Below are 23,250 nucleotides of genomic sequence, written 5' to 3'. Positions count from 1 at the left end.
AACTAATGGTGCCCTCTCCCATCCCTCCTCTCCCTGGCTAGCAGAGTTCTCTGTGAAAATGGGAGGGGGGATGGGGAGGAGTGACAAAGCTACAGCTAATGCCCAATTTTCGTTGACACTTAGAGTCTCTGACAGCTGTTAGAAGAGGAACGTGATTTTGAAATTTAAATAACACACTTCTGCATTCGGCTCAGGGAGACAACCTGAGGATAAGCCATTTATCGCCTGAGCCACCGTGAAGGGGGCGGGGAGGGGCTATGCTCTTCCGCCTCCTCCAGCCCACCCACCTGCAGACGTCGTCCATTCTATGGATCTCTCACTGGATTCTCTAGATCATACCGCCTGGCAGCTGGACAATAAAACTAAACCTCCCTTCATAGCCCAGGCTGTATGGTCCATACCTACCCCAGTGACCAGGAAGCTAGAAGGGGTAGGCTGGCATGACAGGGGCTTCCCCAGGCACACTGCAGAGCTAAAGTGGGCCCAACCTTCCCTCCAGGGCCACCAGGGTGCTCTCCAAAGTGTATTGGCTCTGCAGCCTCAGGATAAATCCCTTCTTCCCCGGGGCGGCTCAGCTCACCCTCCCTGGGGATTGAGTCTTGTTGACCAAGCAGCTATCTTGTGTCATGACACAAGGCTCAGTACTCAATGCTCTCTGCACTCACCAGGCTCAGAAAACTTGGTGTCTCCCTTCATCACAAGCTTAACCTGGCTTCCCAGCCATAACGCTGTCAGAACTGTTGGAGCTAGAAAGACCGGCCGATCAGTAGAGTCCTAACTACACAATCATGAGGACTTGAGTTGGAACCACAGAACAATTGTGAAAAAAAAAAAAAAACAGGAATGCTGGCACATATTTGTAATGCCAGTGCGAGAGGAGGCAAAGACAAGCAGATCCCTGGGACCCTGGGCTATGCAGCCTGCCCTATTCAGAGAGTCCCAGGACAATGAAAGACCCTATCTCCAAAAGCAAGGTCATGGTACCTATGGAAAACCACCTAAGGTTGACAGTTGGTCTCTATACACAGATATACTCAAGTACATGTACACATGAACAACATACACACACTTATACACAAAACAGACATATAAATAACACGCACATATATAATACACACACACAAAAAAAAAACATAAAACAAGGAAATGTCACTCCCAGGTTCCCCTTCCTCATCTTCTAAGAATTCCCCAATATCCCTGGGCACTGCTGATTTCTGCTCCCCCTGAAATCTTAGGGCAGCATCTGGCCTGGACCACATGGACTGTAAACCACCTATGAGGTGTCTCATCTGAGTGTCTGCATGGCCCCCTGTACAATGAGTACACAGGCCTCACCTTGTGTGGTACTGCATGTGTCTCCAGCACACAGTTCATATGGACTGACTGAAATGATATTCATTTCACAGCTCACCTTGACCCCTCCTTCTCTGTGAACACTTCTTGTGCCTCAGCAAGGTATATGCCATCTCTGCACCTCAGAACTCTAAGATCCAGCACCCATGGAACATCTCCCAGTTGCTTAGAAACCCTCAGTTTCCTTTTCCTGGGCAGACCTAACACTCCTACTGAATCTTCATTCTTTCCCTTCCAGTTCCCAGACAGTGACCCCAACAGTCACCATCTAGAACATTCCTGTGTGCCTCATACCACATGAGAAGATGACCTTATGCTCTTGCCAGACACAAGTCAACTGACCTAGTCTATCAACAGATGAGAAAACACGAGATTCGGGAGAGCCACGTGGCCCAGAGGTCACACAGCTAGTAGAGCAAGGCCAAGATTCACTGGTAAATCTAGCTGACGTCAAAGTCCACATGCCATCCTTCATTGCAGGACTGTCAAAGGACACGTGCTGGGTGGGAAGATCAGAGATAGGTAGCCAGCAGGTATGCAGAAAAACGCACATGCAGGTACAGAAAGGCTCACACACATTCTAGAAACCTAAGAATTAGCACCATGGAGTCACCTACCTGCAAGAATGTCCCTCTCTGTGATCTAGCCAAGCTAGACGACCAGTTACAGTGGACACAGGCAACCTTCTACCCTCAAGCCCCTGAGCTCAGGTCTTCCGCAGCCACCATTCATCCCACCTGGTTCCTGGAAGGCTATCATTGTGTCAACTGAGCCTCAAGGTGCCACTGTCCTCTAAAACCATCACCCTGTCACCTCCATTCTCCAGCCCCATAACTCTGTTGTCAGAGTTAATGTCAAGCCAACAAGAGGTACACAGCGATCTCTGAAGCGCTATCCAGGCTGACCCTGCCACCATCTACCATTTGACCTTGAGGAAATTACTCTGTGGTCATTTCTAACATATTTCCATGCAACACACCAAGCAAAGTGCTTATCTACATTATCTCATTTGGTCCTTGCAAAAATTCTGGAAGACAGGTGTTTCTGCTGGCCCATGCACATTTCTAAGGGCATGCTAGGCAGAGCTCAAAGTGGAACTTGAACCCTAGTCTACATCTATCCCTTCTCTCTGAACCTCAAATTTATTTGCTGCCTGGTATTTAGGCTCTCTTCCAGTTACAGAAAACAGAGAGTGGGGTTGATTCACAAATATTTTTCAAACCTATGTCTCAAGCAATGCTCACATGGGATGTAGATCCTGGAGACTCCCCAAGAGATCTCAACCAGCATGCAGAGGCAGACCCTGATGATATAGGACCATCTACCATCACTTCTCTGTGTTCCTTAGGCATGGTTATGTAGCTGTCAGAGACACCCTAACCTGCCCAATCCAGTCCTCCTCGCTCATTGATACCTAGCCAAGCCCTTCACTCTCTACTGAGCCCACACACCTATTAGCTCCAGGTCATCTTCTTAGAGCCTTTTTCAGAGAAACTCTCTGCCTAAGACCTCTCACTTTCTCCTCTACCTTTTCCACCCCAGTGGCATTTAGAGGGTCACAGAACCCTGGGACAAGTAGATCACTCAGTTCCAGCACTGTAACCTTTGCATCCTGTCTAGAAAACTCTTACCTCTATAGCCCGGATACTCCTGAGAGAAGATGACCAACTAGCAATCCCAACTTGGTCTCCATGTACAAAAGCAACATTACCTGACCCATTTTCACTAAACCCCCTGCAACACCACTGAAAATACACAGCATATGCCCAGTTCACAGATGTAACCAACCAGTGCAAAAAATAAATAAATAAAAGGCCATGGTGAGTTCCAAGAACACATGGTCTGATATGACCCACATGTTAAAAGTCCTCCAAAAGCCCCGATGTTGAGTCTCCAGATGATGATGATGGTGGTGGTGGTGGTGGTGGTGGTGGTGGTGGTGGTGGTGGTGATGCCTGGAACTGATAGAACCTTTGGAAGCTGCAGCCCAGAAGGTGGAAGCTAGACCAGAGAGCATGCTCATGGAGTAGGTGTTAGTACTGGGGCCCCTTCCTCTCTCTTTTGGCTCTCTAGCTATCGTCAGGTGAACAGCTTCCATCCACCACACACTCACCATGGTTTACCACAAGCCCAAAGCAATGGAGCCAAGCAACCATGGGCTGAAATCATGACCTCAAATGAACGGTTTCTTTTTCCTTCCAAACTGTTTATCTCGGATATTTTGTCACAGTGATCAAAAGCTAATTAACATTCAGCAGCCAAGACAGGATTTGCTCCAGGGACTGTTGGTCAGTGTTCTTCCCCTATGTCAGAGACTTCTTCCAAAGGTCTGGCTTATGTTTTCAAGGACAGTTTGAATTCAAAGAACAAGACAAGCCCAACTTCTGCATGAAATCTCTCCTCTCACATTAAAGTAAATCTTTCCAATGTTAGCAGCTTCAACATCCCTGTTGCTATTGGTCTGTCAGTCACAGCTACACTGCCTTTAGCTGGCCTTGGGATGAGACTGGCTGGTCCATCATTGAACCCAGAGCCTGACAAGTAAGACTATAAAGAAAGGAGGGGAGGGGTGGGGCTGTGCCCTCCCCAGGGCCTCAGGCAGGCAGAGGGTGTTGTAAGAATTCTGGCGGCCTTCCTTGCCAACTGAATCCCAGAAGGACTTTCCAAGAACCTCTGGAGAGATGAAGAGTTATGCTCCATGGGTCCATAGAATAAACACAGCCTCAACCTTCAGATAGAAAATGGTAAGAGATAAAGGCAAGAGGACCCCTAAGATACAGCAGTCTCCCTCTTTCCACAGGGCCCCAGCTGCTGGTGGTGAACTAAGAGGAGGTCTCACAGAGCTGGTACTCCACAACACAGGCATCACAGAGAAATGGTAGAGGGATTGCACACAGCCAGGCAAAGACACATGGACCTGGAGAGCCACTTCCAATCAATGACATGTCATCCTGCAGGGCAGCAGAAACTAAAGCCCACTGTTCTGGTACAGAATCTCAGGTCAACCTGCCCAAAGGTCCACCAACCCAAGGAGAGCCAGGCAGGGATCTATGTCAGCTGAAGTCCAAGCTTATGGGACAAAGGATGAGGGAGGTCAACCTCATGTCTTCATCCCTCAAGAAAAAAGCATCGCAGATCTGGAGGTAGGGAACCCTGTGCCCACAGCCCCAAGGGGGACTTGGGGCACATAACATGCAAGAGTCTAGCCTCCTGATTCTGGTTCTTGCTGAACGCCCCACAACAGCTTCCTTGGCTTTTTGGAGTAGGGTCAGGGACCCCCTCCCTACCTATGTCTCTAGTGAGTGCTGCCCCCTCACCCAACATCAGGGCTGGTGTAGGCAAAACTTCCTAGGAGAAAATCTTTATGCAATAGACACTTGCCACTGTGTGGGACAAGGGTGTTGACATGACAAATGAGGAGATCACTGGGTGTGCCACTTATAGAACCAGCATCTTGCTACCTGCTGCTCAGTTATAACTAGACCAGATATGGCTCTAGGACTCTATGATACATCCCCTGGCCACCAAGAAAGTCAAAGGGACTTTTCTTGTCACCATGGCCAAATACATGACAGAAGTCACTCAAAGGAAGTTGGGTTATTTTTAGCTCCAAATCCATTGTGGCATGAATGTACGGGGGCTAGAGTGGGTCACTCTAGGACAATGGAAGCTTGAAGTAACAAGTTTCACATAGGGTGGGTCAGAAGTCTGGGGTGGGTGGGGCTCAAAGCAGGGCCAGATTTTGAGAAGGATTGCCTAAAGTAACCTACTTTCACCAGCCATGTTATCCACGGGGCTCTGCAACCTCCCAAAGAAGAAGCACTGCCAGGCTTCAAACACATTAGCCTATGGGGAACATGTCATGCCCAAACTATAACGGTGTACCACAGCCTCCAATCCCTGGCCCTTAGGGTGAGCAGTGGACTGGGACACAGAGTTCCAGAGCCATACCTGGCTCCGTCATCACTGAGCAGCAGGTAGAAAAATGCTGGCTTTGTAAGCTGCACATTCAGGGATCTTCTCATTTGTCTTGTACACACCCTTGTCCCACAGAATGTCAAGGGTCTGTTACATAAAGATGTTCTGCTTAGGAAGATGGTTAAGGTTGGATCAAGGAAGCAATAGGATCTGGAGTTTGGGTAAGGACTGTGAACCTCTAGCATTCACAGAGCAAACCCAAAAGCACCTGTCCACACTGTCGTCATCAGCTAGCATTCGATCAATGGTTAGTAGGCACACAGGATGCAATTAGAACCCCGATATGTCCCCACCACAGCATGCATATGCCAACATTGTCCATATCCTGCATGTGAGCCTCAGAGCACAGTCTCAAAAGGACCAATTCATACTCTAAACTAAGCAGAAACCGAGACTCAGAATGTCAGCTGGAAGGGGCTTTAGTCAGTCAGGCATATAACCCAGCTGCATAGGATGAGCAAAACTACAAGAGAGTTACCACTGTACCCAGAGGCAGAGGCAGGAGGAAGGCTACTCTAAACCCAAAACTACTGATAGGTAGGACCCTACTGGGGAGGCTATAGTAATGGAAGCCAAAGGCAGAGTGTTGTAACTGGACAACTTTGAGATTCCCATCTACTTCTACCATCCCCCAGCACCACAAGGGCCCAAGGATATGTCCAGTGAGCCACTCTCTGGCTGCTATAGTTTGAATATTTTGTTTGTTTTGTTTTGTTGAGATGGGGTCTTATTCTGGTAGCCTAGGATGCCCTTAAACTTACTATGTAGCCAGTCTAGCCTAAAACTAGCAATTCTCCTGCCTTTATCTCCTGACGGTCAGGATTAAAGGCATGTGCCACTGTGCTGAGCTCTAAAGTTTTAACCTTAAATGGCCTCAAATGTTCCTATACGAAGGGCCTGGTCCCCAAGTTGGCACTAGGAGAAGAAGCACAAACTGTAAGAGTTGGGGCTTTGTGGGAGGTCTTTAGATCCTTGAGAGTTTGCCCTCAGAGGGACTTTAGAATCATAGCCTCTTTCTCTTCTGCTATTTCATTTCTCGGACATGAAGTGAGCAGTCTGGCTCCATGCCACAGCCACACCTGTCACAACATACTACAGTTGGTACCCAGAAGCAAGAAGGCCAGTCACAAACTTTTTAAACCTCAGAACCTGTGAGCCAGCAACATTTCCCCTGTGAGTGAGTTAACGCCATCAGGTATTTTGTATAGCGACAGGATTCAACCAACACACTGGCAAGTGTCTCCTTTCTGGTGAGAGGCCAGGATCTCTCCTGCCAGGGACACAAACTCCACCCCCATCAGGTTCACCTAAAGGAGACATCTTCAGTGGAAAGGAAGGTATTTTGTCAAAGTAGCAAACTTTGGTAGATGCACAAAAATAAACAGACACTCCAAGTGGCTCACAGTCATCCAAAACTCAACTCTGTGACACAAGCTTTATTTCTTGGTACTTAATTTCTTCACCTGAGGGAATTATTCTTCCTTCCTTAAAGAGGTAGCAATAAAGATAATTGGGGAGCCTTGTTCTAGAGACTAGGAACCCTTGCCTCACAGTCTGGAGCAGTGTTTCTTAACAAGCTATGGTTCTGCCCCACAGGGGACATTTGGCAGTGTCTGGAGACATGTGTGTTTTTCACACCTTGGGAATGTTTAAGTGCATCTAGAGACAACTCCAAGGACAATGCTAAACACTCTACAATACCCAAGAAGACACTGACAAAGCCAGTGTCCCCGTTGCTGCTACTCAGAACCAGGGTTCAAAGTAACAGGAAGGTTCCAAGCCTGAAGCCCAGATCCCAGTGTTCAAAGACTCAGAAAACAAGCTCCAGGCTGGTCATGAGAGCCTGTAACACACACACACACACACACACACACACACACACACACGGGAGAGCAAGCACAGATCTAAGATGGAGCACCTCCCAAACGCCAGAGGGAATACAAAGTAAAACAGGGTCACAAATCTCATATAGCTCTTTTTTCCTAATGTTTTTAATGTGTATGTGTGTACATTCATGTATGTATAGGTGTACATGTGTCTTCATGTATGTACAGGTGTATGTTCATATAGAGGCCAGAGGATAATGTTGGACATCATCGTTAGGAATCTTACCCTGGGGACAGGGTCTCTCACCAGCCTGAAACTTACCAAGTAAGCTAGGCTGGCAGACCAGGAAGCCCCAGGGATCCTCCTGTCTCTGCCCCTCCAGCACTGTGGTTATAAGTTTGCACTGCCATGCTCAGCATTTTTACATGGGTGCTGGGAATCAAACGCAGGTCCTTCTGCTTGCAAAGCAAGTGTTTTACTGCCTAAATCACTCCTCTGGCCCTAGTTTCCTTCTTAAGCGTGTACCAGCAGACAAAGCATGGCCTTTCTCATTCCTCAAGGGGCCCACCCAGGAGCAGAGGGTTCCCACCTCAGATGCTTCTCTGGGGGCTCAAGCAACGGAAGGAAAACCCAGAGCAGACTGGATGATGTCGACATTAGTATAGCTGAGTACCCCTTATCTGAATGGCTAAGAACCAGGCGTGTTCAGTATTTCAGATGGTCACTGGTATGGAGATATTTGCATATACATAATGAGATGTCATAGAGATGGGACCCAAACACAAAATTATATCGTTTCGTGCATACTTGATGCACACAGCCTGAAGGGAATCTTACATAATACTTTCAATACACCTGCTTTTTTACTATGCCCCATCACATAAGGTCAGTTGTAGAGTTTGCCCCGGCAGCCTTGTCTCAGTACTCAGCATATTTTAAATTTTAGATCAATTTAAATGTTTAGGATGAAAGAGTCTAAATCTATACCAACAAACACGACCAGTACGTCCAGAACACAAGAATCCTTCAGCATGCCGTGTGCTTTACAGTCTACTGACTCTTAACCCAAGCAGATAGGGACTGCCTCACTTCACAAGTAAGGAAACTGAGGCACAAAAAGGTTGCTAAGCAACCTAGCCAAGGAAACCTAGCCAAACAGAAGAGCCAGAGAAAGAGGAACAGAATTGAGATGAGCAACGAAACATCAGCATGGCGTCGGGTTTCAGATTCAAGACCTATCCGTGACCACCAAGGAACCAGGCAAGTGCTTAACTCCAGATCCTACTGAAAGAAGGAGGCCAGACGGCTTCCTAGAAGCCAGGAACCAGATGACATGTAGACCCAACAGAAGACCAGGAAAAGCAGCTGAGTCCAAGATGAGTGGGGATGAGAGGAAAAAACGGGACAAGCACCAGCGAGGAGCGCTTACCTGAGAAGATTGAAGCAAGCCTGAAGATGTCCGAGAGGCGTGAGGTCACAGGCTCATAGGGGGAAGCTTCGTAGAACTCCTCACCTGGAAGAGAGGTGAGCATGAGACACGGGCTCCTCTCAGGCAGAGCACTCCCAACAGACAACAACTCTGCCTGAGAAGCTTCTACTCACACACCCCCGTGCCATTTAGGACATGAGAGAGGGCAGCCCTTGCCAAGGTGGAAAACGCTATGCAGGCATGTTATGGGTGAACGTTCGTTTCATAGAGGCAAGTTATTTCTCACCAACTAAAGCATCTATGGCTGCCTGCCATGCAACTTCCCTGAAGGACCAATGTTCTCTAAAGGAGTCTGGGAACAACACCAGTCCTCAGAAGGTCAAGTGCAAATGACGAAATCTGGAGACAGAGGTCCTACTAAGATTTTTTTTTTTAGTCCAAATTCCTTGATTCACAAGAGAAGGTTCTGGGGTAGCCCAGCAGTGTGTACCTGGGGGTGGAGTATCCCACAGCTTTGTGTAGCAGGCCCAGGGCTTAACTGGTCTTCTGGAGACCCACTTTGCCCAGAATTCTCTCTTTGCCTCACATCACATCATCAGAAAGGGTCTAGCTGGGGAAATTAAAAGTCACTAGGTGAAAGGGCTGACCCCTGCTCCTGTCTGCCCGGCCTCTAATAGGCACCCTTCTAACCTCTCCTCTACCTGTTACCTTGTGTGCCTCCTCCGAGCATCAGAGGACATTGGAGGCTTGCAGTAGGAAAGCAAGTGAGTGACAGGAAATAAATGGCCCAGGATGCCCAGGAGACCCCCCACCACATTATCAAGATTCCCATGCCCTCTGCAAACACCTTGCAAGAAAGGAAAATATCCTCGGGAGACCCGACCAGTGAGGAGAAATCAATGCAAACTCACTCAGACTGTGTGTGTGGTGACAGGGAGGGGCAGACAGGGGGTGACCCACAGCCTCACACATTGATTTCCTATCCAGCAGGGCCTAGCTCCACAGTCTGGCACCCTTGCCTACAGAGAGCCAGGGTGAGCAGCATCTATGCAGAATGTCCCTACAAGAGGAGGCAGAGACTGTCCCTGCAAGAGGTTCCTTCATCAGCCCAAGAGACCACAGGGAACCAGAACTGGAGGTCCAGCTAAGTCTGGGATGCTTCATAGTAAGTTACCTGCAGAGAGAGTACTGCAACCTCAAGCAAAGATAACCAAAGAACAGAGAAGAAGCTAGCCCCCTCCTTTTGAAAGGAGTTCTAGACTCCATTTTGCTTCCTAGGAAATGCTGTGTGGCAGTCAGCACCCAGCACACACAGTGTGTGCCCCCCTAGAATCTGCTTGCAACTTCATCCACAGCACCCACTAAGACTTAACTTACTCTTCCCTGGGAGACTCCTGGGTGGGGCCCCCAGACACTACCACGAGTTAAAGCCAAACAGTATAGGAACTTAGGAGCTGTTAGAATAAATAATAAACTGGCGCTGCACTTTCTGCATGCCCACAGCCCAAACATAGTTCAGACACACTAATTTACTCTCTTCTTTGCCTCCCTGTCAGCTAGGCACTATTGCCCCCGCCCCCCCCCCCCCCCCGCCGCTATTGTGCTGATAGGGAGCAAGGAGCACAGAGATAGGTAACTTGCTCCAAAGTGATTTAGTTTCATTGCTCAGTCAACAATGAAGCCTGGCTTTAAACCTAGGGCAATGGAGCTAGAGCACAATGCTGTCTCATTTTACAACAGCCTTCGAAGTATCTTGCGGCTCTGCAGTAGGACCTGTGGTCAGAGCTCTATTGCCCCTGGGCTTCCCAACTGTCCCCTTGGCCAACTGCAGGAAGCACAGGCAAGTGTCTGGTTGTAGGGCAGCCCAGACCATTGGCTAAGGGGGATTTAGCCTCTCTGAGGTCATTATCATTTACATGGTCTGGTCCTCCAGCTGGATACGCCAGGAAATGTCAGGCCTGGGCCACTGACGCCAGATCCTGGATGTAGATCCTGGACACTAAGATTAGGGATGGGCCTTCGCTCTTCGTGTTCTAAAGATCAGGGACCCTGAATTTCAGAGTCAGCTTTGAAGCAACCATTGGTAACATCCCCTATACACAGTTTTAGTGACATGAGAAAAGAGACTCCCTCTGCCCATCTTCTGGCCATGGAATTACCCTCAGCACAACCAAAAGAAACCAAGACATGGTAAGGGCTCTGGATTCCACTCTGGAAAGCCATTCTATCACTGTGCCTTGGTTTCCCCTAGAAACGGGGTTAATGTACTATAGTTCTGACTCCCTAAACTTAGTGGCCACCTCCTCAGAGGCCATATGCCTGCCTGGACACTGGCTCCCCTTCCCCCAGTGCCAACTCAGCTCCTGCTACAGGTGTAAGGTCTTGGCCTTGGATAGAGGAAGCAAAAACATTGGCAAGTGCCACCCACCTCGGGGTCAAACAGAAACCAAGAATTGGGGCATGGTCTCATCCTCCCCTCATCTCTCCTCTCTCAGTGGGTCTTGGCCTCCCCCTTGGCCCCAGATTCAGCCCAACTACTAAGTATTGTCAAGGTGCAGGGAGAAGAGACCTACAGCCTTCCCCTGGGAAACGGCTCAACCTTACCATGAATAATTAACTCTCAGGTAGACCTTATCACTTACGGACTATAACCTCTGTTCAAAGGCCTCCTGGCTTCTCCTGATGGAGAGTCTCCAGGCCTGAGATCTAGTGGAGGAGATAACCTCTTAGAGAGAAGAGGCAAGCATCTGTAGAAAGGGGCAAGACAGGATGTATTTCTGGAAGCCTCCCGTGGAGAGCATAGGTACTACAGTTTCTGTGTGGCCAATACCCTGAGGCATACAATAGTGTTAACTGGTTGTCATTGAGTGAATGAACTCAAAAATCATCTCAGAACATACTGCCAGAAACAGCTACATGCAAGGAGTTATGCTCCAAGTCTAAAGGGGCCTTTGAAGATCCCGTGGTAGTGACAAAAAAAAAAACACATGACACCTGGAACGCCTCATTTCCCTGGCTTCTCATTACAGGTTGTCCTGTACAGGGGCATGACAAGGCCAAAGGGAGCCACCAAGGTGACAGGGCTGCTCCTGCTTAAAAATCCAATCAGCCCATGCACTTCTAGTCAGACCTTCTATCATCTCCCTGTCAGCTGCTACATAGCCCAGGCTAGCTCACATCTACCAGCCATCTGAAGACCTAAGGTCAGTTCCCAGCAGGCTCACAACTGTCTGTAACTCTTAATTCCAGAAAATCTGACACCTCTTGCTTCCATGGGCACCTGCACTCACGTGCTCATAACCACATACAGACATTCGCACCTGCACTCACGTGCACCTGCACATAATTATTAATAAATGCTTTTTTTTAAGCTCTCAAAAATGGAAACGAAAGGCAAAACGATCCATTTCCAGAAGCAGTGGCTTCATGGTGTGCGTGACAGAGGCAGACCATTAGGTAAGCAGTTCCTCATGTCATGTATGGAAAAGAACATATGTGTGTTAGGACAGCCCTGCCTTCCTCAGTGTCCTGAGAATGGAGTTGCTAGGGAGAAGTGGCCACCTAAACCTGCAGAATTATTCCATTCTTGATGGCTGTAATACCGTTACTAAATAATCGTATGACTTATCCATATGTTCAGAGTGTATCTGAGCCATCTCAGTGACTTCCGGGGAATATCTCTCCCTCTCTCTCTCTCTCTCTCTCTCTCTCTCTCTCTCTCCTCCCTCCTTTCATCCTTCCTTATGATTCTCTGCAAAGGACCACTTCTATTATCTCAGGCTAATGGCCCAGCACTGGGCCTGGGCCCACCCCCTGTCCTTATAGAGAACCCACCTGTCATCTTCCCCCAGCCTCTCCATCACTCTCATCCTCCTTTGGGGTTTAGACATCTTTAAAAGAGGAAATAGGTCATCCTTCTGTTTGTCTCTTCACAAGAACTTTCTGGGAGAAGTTATCCATCATGTCCTATCCTCGGCCTCCACTCAGTCCCTCACCAGAGTCCTGACCCCAGAAGCCACCTAAGAGGCTTGCCCAAGTGGCAGCACAGATCTGAAGTATGTGAGCTGTTGAGAGTCTTCTCTGTTTCCTGGATGGTCCTCCCAATTCTCTTCCAGAACCTTCTCAACCGCTTCTGCATAGTCCTCTCTCCCACCTTTCCTTTAATGCCAGTGGTCCAGGGGCACTCCCACTGCCCACATTCTGTGATTGCACCTGCTGGCTTAGCTCCAGCTTCCGAACATAGGCTAATGTACAGTCCAGAATCTTTCTAGAACCATAGCCTCCTCTGAGCTCCATGCCTACGCGTCTGCAGGATTTGACCAGTGACAGGTAAGGAGTCCCAGAGCAACACCATGGCCCCTGCCTTCTTCTAGTTAAAGCCTTTGCAGGCACAGGATTCTGGAAGGGAGTTCCTCCTTGGCCACTCTCTCCCTTCTCATCCCATAGGCAAAAGCTACTCAAACCTGTTGAGTCGACCTTCTTAAGAAACACTTAAAACCATCTTTCCTGTGGTTGCCCTGTCCCATTCCTACCACTATTATTCCTGCCTGGAGTCACAATCCCTACAACTGACTGTCTTCCCAGAGCTACATGGATGCTTCTGCGGAGCATCAATCTGACAAGATCCCTTGAAATCTGAATTAAAACCATCCAGGCTTCCTGCTGCCCCCCCCCCCAGATTTCTTTCCTTCTAGCCCCCCAACCCTTCCAGTCTGCAGGCGACATTGCTTACAGTTCTTCACGAAGATCGAACTCTCAGGTCTGATCCTGAGGTGCCAAACCTTCCACCTGTCCAGTCTTAGCACGTCCTTCCTCTGGGTAGTGACTCCATCCCAGCCTAGAGACAGCATCTTCCCAGAAGGTTCTTTAGATTTTTTTTAACAAGGGCTTAGATGCTCCTCTCAGGTATATTCCTACTGTGTCCTAGGCCTTCCCATCATAACACTTATACCTTCCACTGGCAAATGCCACCTTACTTACCACACCCCCATCCCAGGCTATAAGTTCCACAAAGGTGAAGACTATACCAGATCCTAGACCTACCTGTTCCAGTAACACACAGCAACAGTGCACTCTCTATAAATATTTGCTGAATAAGTAAATGAGCATCTTGCCAGGCTGACCAATCATCTTGAAGTATTTGCAAGTCTCCAGCACCTGTCTCAACTGAGGAGTATTGAGGGGGTGTCATCGGGCAAAGGGCTCTCAGGTTCTGCCTTGGGCAGGCTTAAGGAAAGCTTGCCTAGAGATGTAGGACCTGTTGCTCATGCCCAGTCCTGAGCTCCTCAGCTCTGTGTCAAATGTCAAGGTCAGCCATTGGACACAGAGACCACATGAAGGAAGCAATGCCCAGGGCTTCGCTCCAGGGACCAGGGCATCAGGGTGGCAGGGATTGGTACCTCCTGCTCTCAGTTATATATCTGCCTGGTGCCTCTTTCTCTCTTAAGCACAACTCCATGCTGCCTTTGCTTGCATCTGGTGGTCCAGCGCATCCTCTATCCTTGTCATCTCCCTGTCTCCATCAACGTTGTCCTCCTAGGAAGGATAGTACTTTCTCTGGACTGTAGTTTCTCTTGTGAGTAAAACAGAGAGCAAATCGGGCCACCTGTTTACCAAGTCCTCCTTTCTGAACCCCCTAACCAGATACATCCCTTTACCCACCACCACCACCCTTCCTTGAGGCCCACCCTGGCTTACCCTCGGTCAGCCCCAGATGGATGCTCCAGTAGATCTGCAGACACTGCAACTCTTTCTTCATGCCCCGCTTGCAGCGGCAGTCATACAGTGGGCTTTCCTGCAAGACCTCCAGGGCCGCCTGGCACTCCTTATTGGCCAGCATGGTATTGCGATCCCGGCCCGCCAGACACTGCCGAAGGGTGCGGTACCTGGAGCTGCAGTTGGATTCAGCCGCACAGAGCTCATTGGCCCGGACACAGTCCACTTGGGGACGCCAGCCGTGGAGCTCAGAGCCCTGCAGGGAGGAAGGGCTGGCCAAAGAGCGGAGGGTTTCGTCTGGGTATTGGGGAGGTAGGGGGAAAGAGAAGCATAAATGAGTGCCGCCGCCGCAGAGTCTGACCCCAGCGCAGGCCTAAGGCTTGAAGGAACTTCTCACCCACATGATACCAAAGTACACCAAGACCAAGGTCCGCCACAGACCCAACCTAGTCAGCCATGCTCCCCTACAGCCATGGTTCACATTCATTTCCTCCTGAGTACAATCCTAGGCCACGCGGAACACAGTAGGATAAATCCAGGAAGGTCTTCACTGAAAACCCGCAGGCGGGCTAAGATGCCAATAGTTCAGACGGAATGACGTGGCCTCAACCAGGAGTGGCAAGGGTTATGCAGAGGGATCTCAATTCAACTCCCATGAGACAAAACTCCGCACCATCCAAGGCATAGGTTTGAAGGTACCAAATAGTTAACTTTCAGAGCCCATCTGGACCTTAGACAGACCCAGGAATCGAGCCTCAGCATCATATACCAAGGAAATTCGGGTCCAAAGAAGGGAGGCAACTCAAGGTCATGCGCAGAGAAGCAGAAAAGCCCCCTCCAGCTCTTGGTCTCATCACTCTACACCATTAGGCTTTTAGAAGACAACCAGAAGGCAGCCTAACTCAGTGGTCCAGGAGGCCCAGGAAGGAAAAACAGAGAGCCCCTTTAGGCCTTGCCTTTCGGTATCTGCCAACTTCACACCAGACAGAGGCCCGACAAAGTGCCTGCGTGGCCACATTTCACCCCAGACCCCCTGCAGAAGGGAACGCACTAGGCAAAGCACAGGAGCACATCTGCTCTCCCTGTGCACCTTGCCCATCTCGACCTGCCTCTCCCACCTCCATCTCTCATCTTCTCTTGTTTCCGGCCCCCCTAGAGTTCTGTTCCCAACAGACTCCATCACCTTTTTCCTTTGAGTGCTCCCCCCCCCCCGCATCCCTTTTCCTTCCTACACTAGTCTGAAATTCCTTCCAAAAGCAAAATAATAAATCAAGTACAGAAAAGAAAGAACCCCCCTTCCTCTTTCAGGCCCTGCCTTCCCAGCCCACCCCCTCTTATCTGCTTCCCACAGTGTCCTCAGAAGGGAGGGGACTGAGGACTGGACATGAAGGGCAGAGAGAAGCTGGCCCACTGGACCCTTTCAAAGCCAAGCTCCCAAAATGGTTTCCTCCAGATACGGACATCTTCCTGTCTCCCTGTCCTTCCTAAAGCCCTAACTCCAGACCCTGCCCACAAAAAGCACACACCACTTCAGGGCAAAGACTGCCTTTTGTGCAAGACCCAAAGAATAATTTGAGAGGCTTCATCCATTCCCTCCCACTCCAAAACAGAATAAAATTCTAGGCCATTGGCCCCTTCCTCAGAATACCGCAGAATCCCCTCCACCCCATCCTGGCCCAGAGCCGCCTCTCTCGGGCCTTCTCCCTAGGAAGCCTTGCTCATGGGGGAACTACTGCAGGGAGACAGCGACACCTACAGGTAGAGCTGCCCACAGCAAGCCTGTGACTCTCCAGAACCCCGGGGGGCGGGGGGGGGTGGGGCGCGGGAGGGGGAGGCGATGAATCACTCCCAGAGGGCCTCAGGCCTTGCCCAGTAGGAAACAGCAAAGAAGCTGAAGGGGGAATTGGACTACCACCGAGGGAGGAGGCTCCAGTTACAGCAAAGGAAAATTTCTCTCACTCACCATATACCCCCGCCCCAGAACAGAAAGAGCTTTAACATGTAAGCACACAGAGACAAGAGGCAGACACCTATATAGAGTGGGCATTACTGGAAGCAAGATCTACCCAGACGCTAGCCTGAGATGTGTCCTCCACAAAAGCTGAGGTAGCAGCTTTCTTCCAAGGCCTCAGCAGATTCCCACATCCTTTTACAGGCCTCTAGCGCCTCTGCGCCACACAGGAACAGCTGAACCACCAACTTGCACCTGTCTGCTAGTATCTCTCAGTCAGACAGTCCTGCAGTCTCCTAGGGTCTCACTAGGACTTTGCCTTCCACCTGACTCAGCTAAAGGCTGAACTGTCCAAGGGGGACACAGAATGGGACATGTTGGCATCCTGTGCCTTTTACGGGCTCAGAGTTCACGCACATATAAAATCAGGATAGATCGTCCAGACAGCGCTTCTCTGGAAGCAACTCGGTCTGCCTGCCCAACATCTGTAGGCCCCATGATGTCCTTAACATGAGTCCCCATTGGCTTCCATGCCAAATATCAAGGGCCTCCCAACGCTGCCAACTGATGTTCATGACAGGGCAAGGACGTGTTCTACAGAGGACCAGGACTCCTAGCAGCAACCAAGCCCAACTAGAAAAGGGAATCACAGCAACCTGGAGCCGCTGGCCGAGGACCAGGAGATGCTGTATTCCCGGCCTGGAGGAAAAAAAGCCAAGACCTATTGAGAATAGACAGGGTAGAACAGTTCCAGGGAGCACAGTGGAGAGGAGGGTGATTCAGAGTGCCCTCCTGCATCCAGTGTCACCTCAAAAGCCAGAATGTGTGCTAGAATGCCACCGGGGGGTGGGGTGCCACTGCCCCCTCTGCTCCCATCTCTCTTTCCATTGCATTCACTCCATGTCTTGTCAACACCGGAGATCTGGATGGCTGAGAGAAAAAGCCCTTTCTCTCCACCGTTTTCTGACACTAGCTCTCACTCAGAACCTTTGAAGAGGTACCTGAAGGCCTTAGGGAAGGGGAGGAGGGGGGCAGGAGGTAGGGGAGGAGGGAGGGGAGGAGGGAGAGGCCTCTCTTCAGCATGGCCCCAGCCAAACTGCTGACTTGAGACTTCAAACTCAAACTGCTAAGGAGTGTCCTTCAAGCTGAGCACACTTTCCAAGTGGCTCTCAAGTCTAGTCTTCTTGCCAGGAAGAGGCCGGTCCTAGCAGAGCTCTCCAGAATTCCCTGGTCTGCCATTCTGTTGAACCTTTTGGCCAGCTTTGGAGAGGGACTTCTCAAGGGACAGGGAACTGAAGAGCCATGGCCCAAGGAGATGCCAAGAGAGCCCCTCCCTTCCCACTCTTCCCTCTTCTCTTCTCAGCCCCTGGATAGCAGACAGGGGTGGGCATGTCCTCTGCTCATACTCCACCCACACGCCTTCGCATCCTCACACACTTCTATTATGGGAAGGGTGCCCAGTGCCACCTCTGAGGAGAGATGACAACTTGAGGTCTGATCCTGGAGGGGTCTGTTATCCTCTACCACTGGCCCTCAGAGAGGACCCCTATACCTGGGAGTATGCATCCCTGATGATGAGGGCGGGGTACAACTCAACAGCAGGAAGTCTGGCTGGCTTTGCCTGAAATGTGATGTTCTTTTCTTCTTGGCTCTGATCACTCTAAGGACCTAGAAAGCTGTGTTTTCAGACCATCAATGAAGAAAAGGTCAAATTTTGTGACAGTTCATTCAGAATGAGCGTCCACTTCCCCAAGGCTGCTGGAGAGGGCTGCAGGATGAAAGTCAGCCCAGAGCATCTTCTACAGTCCTACTCCTCCCCTCCTACCTCCATAGGGTTGCTGCCACAGGGAGAAAGCAAGCATGGTGAAGGCCACACCCCAGGGCAGGGCTGTGTCCCCTGGGAATGCATTAACTGGGAGATAGAAAGTCTGTGAGTAGGCAAAGGGCCCAGGATACAGCCAATACTGATTCTCCCCGACTACGAATCCGCAGGACCAATCTGGAGGGCACTTCTTAGGCCATGCACATCTTCCATAGGCAAAGTCTACCTCCCTGTCTGGGTATTCCAGAGCCCTTTCTGCTGGAGGTAAAGGTGAGCTCCTGATCCTGCTTCGTAGCTAGCTCACTCCGGACTACCAGCAAGCCATGCCTGCTAGACCAGCACCTGTGCTGAAGCAGATCACACACACACACACACACACACACACACACACACACACACACTTCACTTTCTAGAACATGGAATGCCTACTCTGGTCTTTCTAAAACACGGAATGCCTTGTCTAGGGACACACGCAGCCTCACAAACATCTTCTCTTTACCTGTGCAAGAGGAAATTGTTGTCTATCCCTAGACCTTGCCTCCCAAGCAGCTGAGATTTTACAAAGTATAAGGCAAGTGGGGAGGCACGGCTGGAGCTCAGAGCCACTAGGCAGCCACACCTCCCTGTCACAGAGAGAGGGGGCTTACAGGATGAACAGTGAGTGGTCTTTGTTAAGATCTGTTTTCCCCTTTTATATGCATACACACACACACACACACACACACACACACACACACACACACCATTTCATATTCTTTCGAAGGTGCAAAGTTTGGCCTCCTCTTCCCCATGCCACTAGCCCCAGGCCCCAGAGTTGCTGCTCTGAGGGCCTTGAACACCCATTTACACATCTGGCTTGAGTCTAGGGGCAAAGTGAGGCAATGGGTAGAAAGAAACTTGCAAAGTGCTCCCAGGAGTGGGGAAATGGGGTGCTTTCCTGAGGCTGATTGGCAAGTGGATGGTGACTACAGGGGCTCCCCCACAAACACCCAAACTAGGACCTGCTGCGGAAACCCACCGACAAAGAGAGCAATCAGAAAAGGAGGGACTGACTTGATAGCCCCAGCCCTCCCCCACCTCCCCCGCCGCCAGCCTCTCCCCTCCCTCCTTTATTGCACACCAAGAGTTGAATTTTTTCTTCCTAAGTTGCTGCAAATTGAACCCATTATTTTGGGGGAAATGAGCGCTACCACGGTCTGCAAGTAAGCGTGTGTGTCAGTGTGTGCGCGCAGCGCGTGAGTGCGTGCGGAGATGGTTTGAATATTGGAAGGCTCCTTCTCAGTCCTCCACGCAACCAGCCAGCCACCGCACGGCTCCCCGGAGCTGTTAGCATCCCCGGAGCCCCGGCCCCAACTCCTAGCACGGCGCATTCTCCCGAGGTCTCCCGCGGCACCCTGCTTGCAGCCCCCAACCCCACCCCCCGCGTGCCTAGCTTCCAGTGGGCGCCTGAACGAGCGCAGCCCCGAGTGGCCCCCAGACTCGCCACCTGAAGGTACTCACCTAAAAAGAAGAAGAGGCAGAAGGCGTTTGCCAAGATCATGTTAAATAAATCCCAGTTTGTGTGTATGTGTTTGTGTGTGTCTTTCTCCCTTAGGCTTAAAAAATAAAAATAAAATAACAACGATAATAATAACAGCCAAGCAATAATAATGACCCCCAAATCCAATGCGGAGATCCCGCCGGGCCGCCGAATGAAGATCCTCAGTCCAGGGATTCTCGCTGTTGGCTGGAGGGGGTGGGGTAGGAGGCGGGCGGTGGGCTGCCTTTCGACGTCCCCCCCTTGCCACTGAAATCAAACACACGTAGCTATGTGTCTGGCTGCCTTCTAAGCCAACAGCCTTGGTCCTGAGGTCAGCCCAGCCCTTCCCGCGTCCGGGAAGGCGTGAGTCCCCGTGGGTCCAATTTCCCTGCACTTCCCAGGAGGGGACTAGAGAGGTGGGGGCGAGGAGATCTGAAAGTGAAGGGCTGGGAGAAGGCAGCAAGGGAGGAGGTCAAAATAAATGCAAATAGGAAAGAAATCCACCGACGGATAAGGAGCAATCCAGTAAGAGCTTCTAGGACAGGAGACCAGAGTCGCTTCTTTGGCACCAAGACGAAGAAAAGGATTCAAAAAAAATCTTCTCCCGCTAAGCCTTGCTCCGTTCACTTTTTTCTAATGGAATTCCAGTGCCAGGGTGCCTGTGCTTGCGTGTGTCTTTCTCTCCTCCCTCTCTCTCCTCTCCCTCGCTCTCGCTCTTTGCTCTCGATCTCCGCTCTCCCTCGCTCCCTCCCTACTCCCTCTCTCCCTGCTCCTCCCTCCGCCTGCTCCCTCCCCCTTCGCGGCTCCCTCGCCACAGCTCTCGCGCCTCGCCCCTCTCCTCTGCCCCGGGCTCGGCGCTCGGGCTCCCTGGCGGCTGGCGGCGCGGAGCGCGGGAGCGCGGCGGAGCAGCGACACTCTGCAGCAGCGGTGGCAGCGACTTGGCGGTGGTAGCAGCAACACGGCGGAGGGGCTGGCGCCAGGGTACACTGGCCTAGGGGTGAGCTCCACCGTTGGCTCCTTTGGCTCAGCCGCCCGCCCTTCCTGGGACCAGCCTGCTGCCTTGGCCGGAAACTGACTGGATCTCCCAGCTAGTGTCCACGCTCAAACCCACGAAACCCTCGCGCCCCCTCCTCTCCACGCAATGTCTTGTCTTTGCTAGGCAAGGGCTTGCGCCCTGCAAGTGCCACAGCCTCCCCCCCCCCCGCACTGGACCCCCAAGGCCATGAGGTTTTGGAAGCCTCAGGAGGTTGAGAGAAGCTGGAGGGACACCGAGGCTGGGTTGCTGGAGCCATCCAGAAGGCGTGGGGGCAGGGCAGTAGGCAAACCCTGGCCTGGTGGTCCAGGTCTAGAAGAGAGAGCACTACTCCCTGCAAGCTGATGTATCCCTCGTAGATAGTCGGTCTGAGTCGCTCCCCAAAGCACTTGAGAAAAGAAAGATGCTCTTAGGCCAGCCCTCCAAACCGGAGAGCAGCCTGTCTGCCTAGATCTAGCCCCGCGCTCCTACGCGTGTGTTCTGCATGCGGAGCTCGGGAACTTTCACCGCACACTGATACCCCGCTTACTAGCGGCCTCTCTCCACCCAACACGTACACACGTCCCAGCTTTGCAGCCATTCCAGACTTCTCTTTCCCAGTTGATCTCTCCTCCCCCAGACCAAAGAGAAGGTTGTCTGGGCGTCCCAAATACCTCCTCCGAGGCCAGGGAACCAGCCAGAACCGCGCGGGAAAGATTCAGCCCTGCTTCGCACCCCACCCTATTGGGGAGCCCCAGGTCACAAGACACCCGTGCCTCCGCTCCCCATCCCGACCCAGCAGACAGAGATCGCCTGGGCTCCCCATAGCTAGTTAGGGAACTGTGGCTATTCCTGGCTCCCGAGGCTGCGGGTGGGGACCCCTCCGGATGGGGACTCCTCCCCAAGCCGGGAAGAGGACAATTGATCCATCTGTCTTTGGGCCCGGCTCACCGGCATGTTTTAGTCACGGAATTTACACAAAAGCCCAGAAGCACCGAAAAAGAAGCATCTGGCTGGTTAGGAGAAGTAAGGTTGCTGAGGGAGGTAGCAGGGCTGCAGATGGGCGGTGCACACACCGCAGCGCTCTCGGGATCATACAACCCACGCACACCCGGCACCCTAGTCCCACGCTTCTCTCTGACACACCCTTGGCTGCCCTGGCTTTTTGCACTCATATACCTTACATGCGGCTCCTCAAACCCTGAGTGCTAAGGCCAGGTTTACGCAGTGCTTCATCAACTTCCCACGCTGCCAAAAGGGGCTAGGGAGTAGGTGTCAACGTCCAAAGCTTATTTAGGAGTGTCATCTAAAATACATTGTTAAATATTAAGGCGATGGAATAGAGGAAATGCTCGAAATTTCCTTAATGTGAAGAGAGGAGTCACTCACAAAACCAGGAGGCTTAGCTGCTTATGGTGAAACTAAAGGGAGCAACTTCCATCTTGCGGGTTTAGGCGGGAAAGCGGTTTTTTTTTTTTTTTTCCAACCCTGGGAAGCACAGAATAGGCGTCCCATCTGGTTCATTGAGAGACAATAGCCCTACACCACTGTGATAGCTGGGTGGTGGAGGATTCCAGCGCAAAGTAGGGAACCGCTCAGTCCCCAGCACGGAAGCAGCAGTCCCTCCTCCAGGACACGTCTCTTTTACGAAATGATTTCCCAAGGTCTCCTAGGTTCTTTCCAAAAATGGAGAACATTAAGATCAGATGCCAACCAAGTGTAGGTTAAAAGATGAAAAACAATACGAGTTATACCTCTAGGGACTCTTAGCCCAGAAGCCAGAAGTTGGAAGCCTGACCATTAAACAAATAAAGCCTCTTTCACTCACTCACCTACTTTCAGGACCTTCTGATGGTCCACTCCTTTGTATCCCCCAAAGGCCTCTTCTTCGGGGATACCCTAGAGGCTTCAAAATTACTGCTGAGCAATCCCTCCTTTACTCAGACCAGATATCTGCATCTTACTTTCATTTAGCCCTACTTGAGCTTAAGGAGGAAAGGGCTCTGAAACATCAGTTTTGTTTCCCCAGAGCCCCACCTATAGTTAAGTGGGCTAGGAAAGCAGTAGAAGACAGCCAGGGATAATCACTACTGAGTTCCCATGGGAACAATGACAGGAGATTCAGGTAGTGGGAGGTGAGTGAGTTGTGATGCTTCAGACCTTCAAGACCACCCAGGCCTCACAGGGACAAGGGGAAATACTGGGTACCACCATTCTGCTCATTGTGGCCACCACAGGACACATTTACCTTGAACCCTCTTCCCTCCCATCAGCACCAAGATCCATCACCCCTCTGCCTATCTGCCATCTGCTGCTCGCCCACCTGCCGCTGTCAGGGCACACAAACGGTCCATTCACCAGGATCTGCTTAAGGAGAATGTTATCCCTAAAGCCGCTGGTGGATCTGGCTGACCCCCCTCCCCTTCTCCTGGATCTAAGTGCAGTGAGAAGCAGAGATTGGAGAACAGCAAGGGTTCCTGAGAAGCTGATCGACCCGCTCTCTAGAAGATGGGAGCAGATCTTGCAAGAAGTCACGGAAGGAGGATGTCCTTTGGGAAGTGAGACATGACACACTTTCACACCTAAGATGCCCTGGGTCCTTTTCGGTGGTCACAGAGAGGCTAGTCCTTGGACATAGGCTAAG

At 51.0% G+C, this 23,250-nt stretch overlaps 1 protein-coding gene across 2 annotated transcripts in view; it reads right to left on the bottom strand.

Moving 5' to 3' along the window:
- Gfra2 (GDNF family receptor alpha 2) overlaps nucleotides 1–20,344 on the bottom strand; it is a 91,990-nt gene extending 71,646 nt beyond the window's left edge. The window contains exons 1-3 of one of the 2 annotated variants that reach the window (XM_051160816.1): nucleotides 19,576–20,344; nucleotides 14,285–14,599; nucleotides 8,588–8,671 (exon numbers count right to left, since the gene is read on the bottom strand). In XM_051160816.1, the coding sequence (XP_051016773.1) occupies nucleotides 8,588–8,671; nucleotides 14,285–14,599; nucleotides 19,576–19,615 (439 nt within the window). In that variant the 5' untranslated portion in view covers nucleotides 19,616–20,344. The remainder of the gene's footprint in view (nucleotides 1–8,587; nucleotides 8,672–14,284; nucleotides 14,600–19,575) is intronic. The other variant, XM_051160817.1, reaches the window with a different exon arrangement.
- Between the last annotated feature and the right edge of the window lie 2,906 nt (nucleotides 20,345–23,250).

This window comes from Acomys russatus, chromosome 18 (assembly GCF_903995435.1).
Source record: "Acomys russatus chromosome 18, mAcoRus1.1, whole genome shotgun sequence".
Classification (NCBI taxonomy): Eukaryota; Metazoa; Chordata; class Mammalia; order Rodentia; family Muridae; genus Acomys; species Acomys russatus.
The sequence above is the reverse complement of the archived record's forward strand: the minus strand, read 5'-3'. Positions and strand labels throughout refer to the sequence as shown.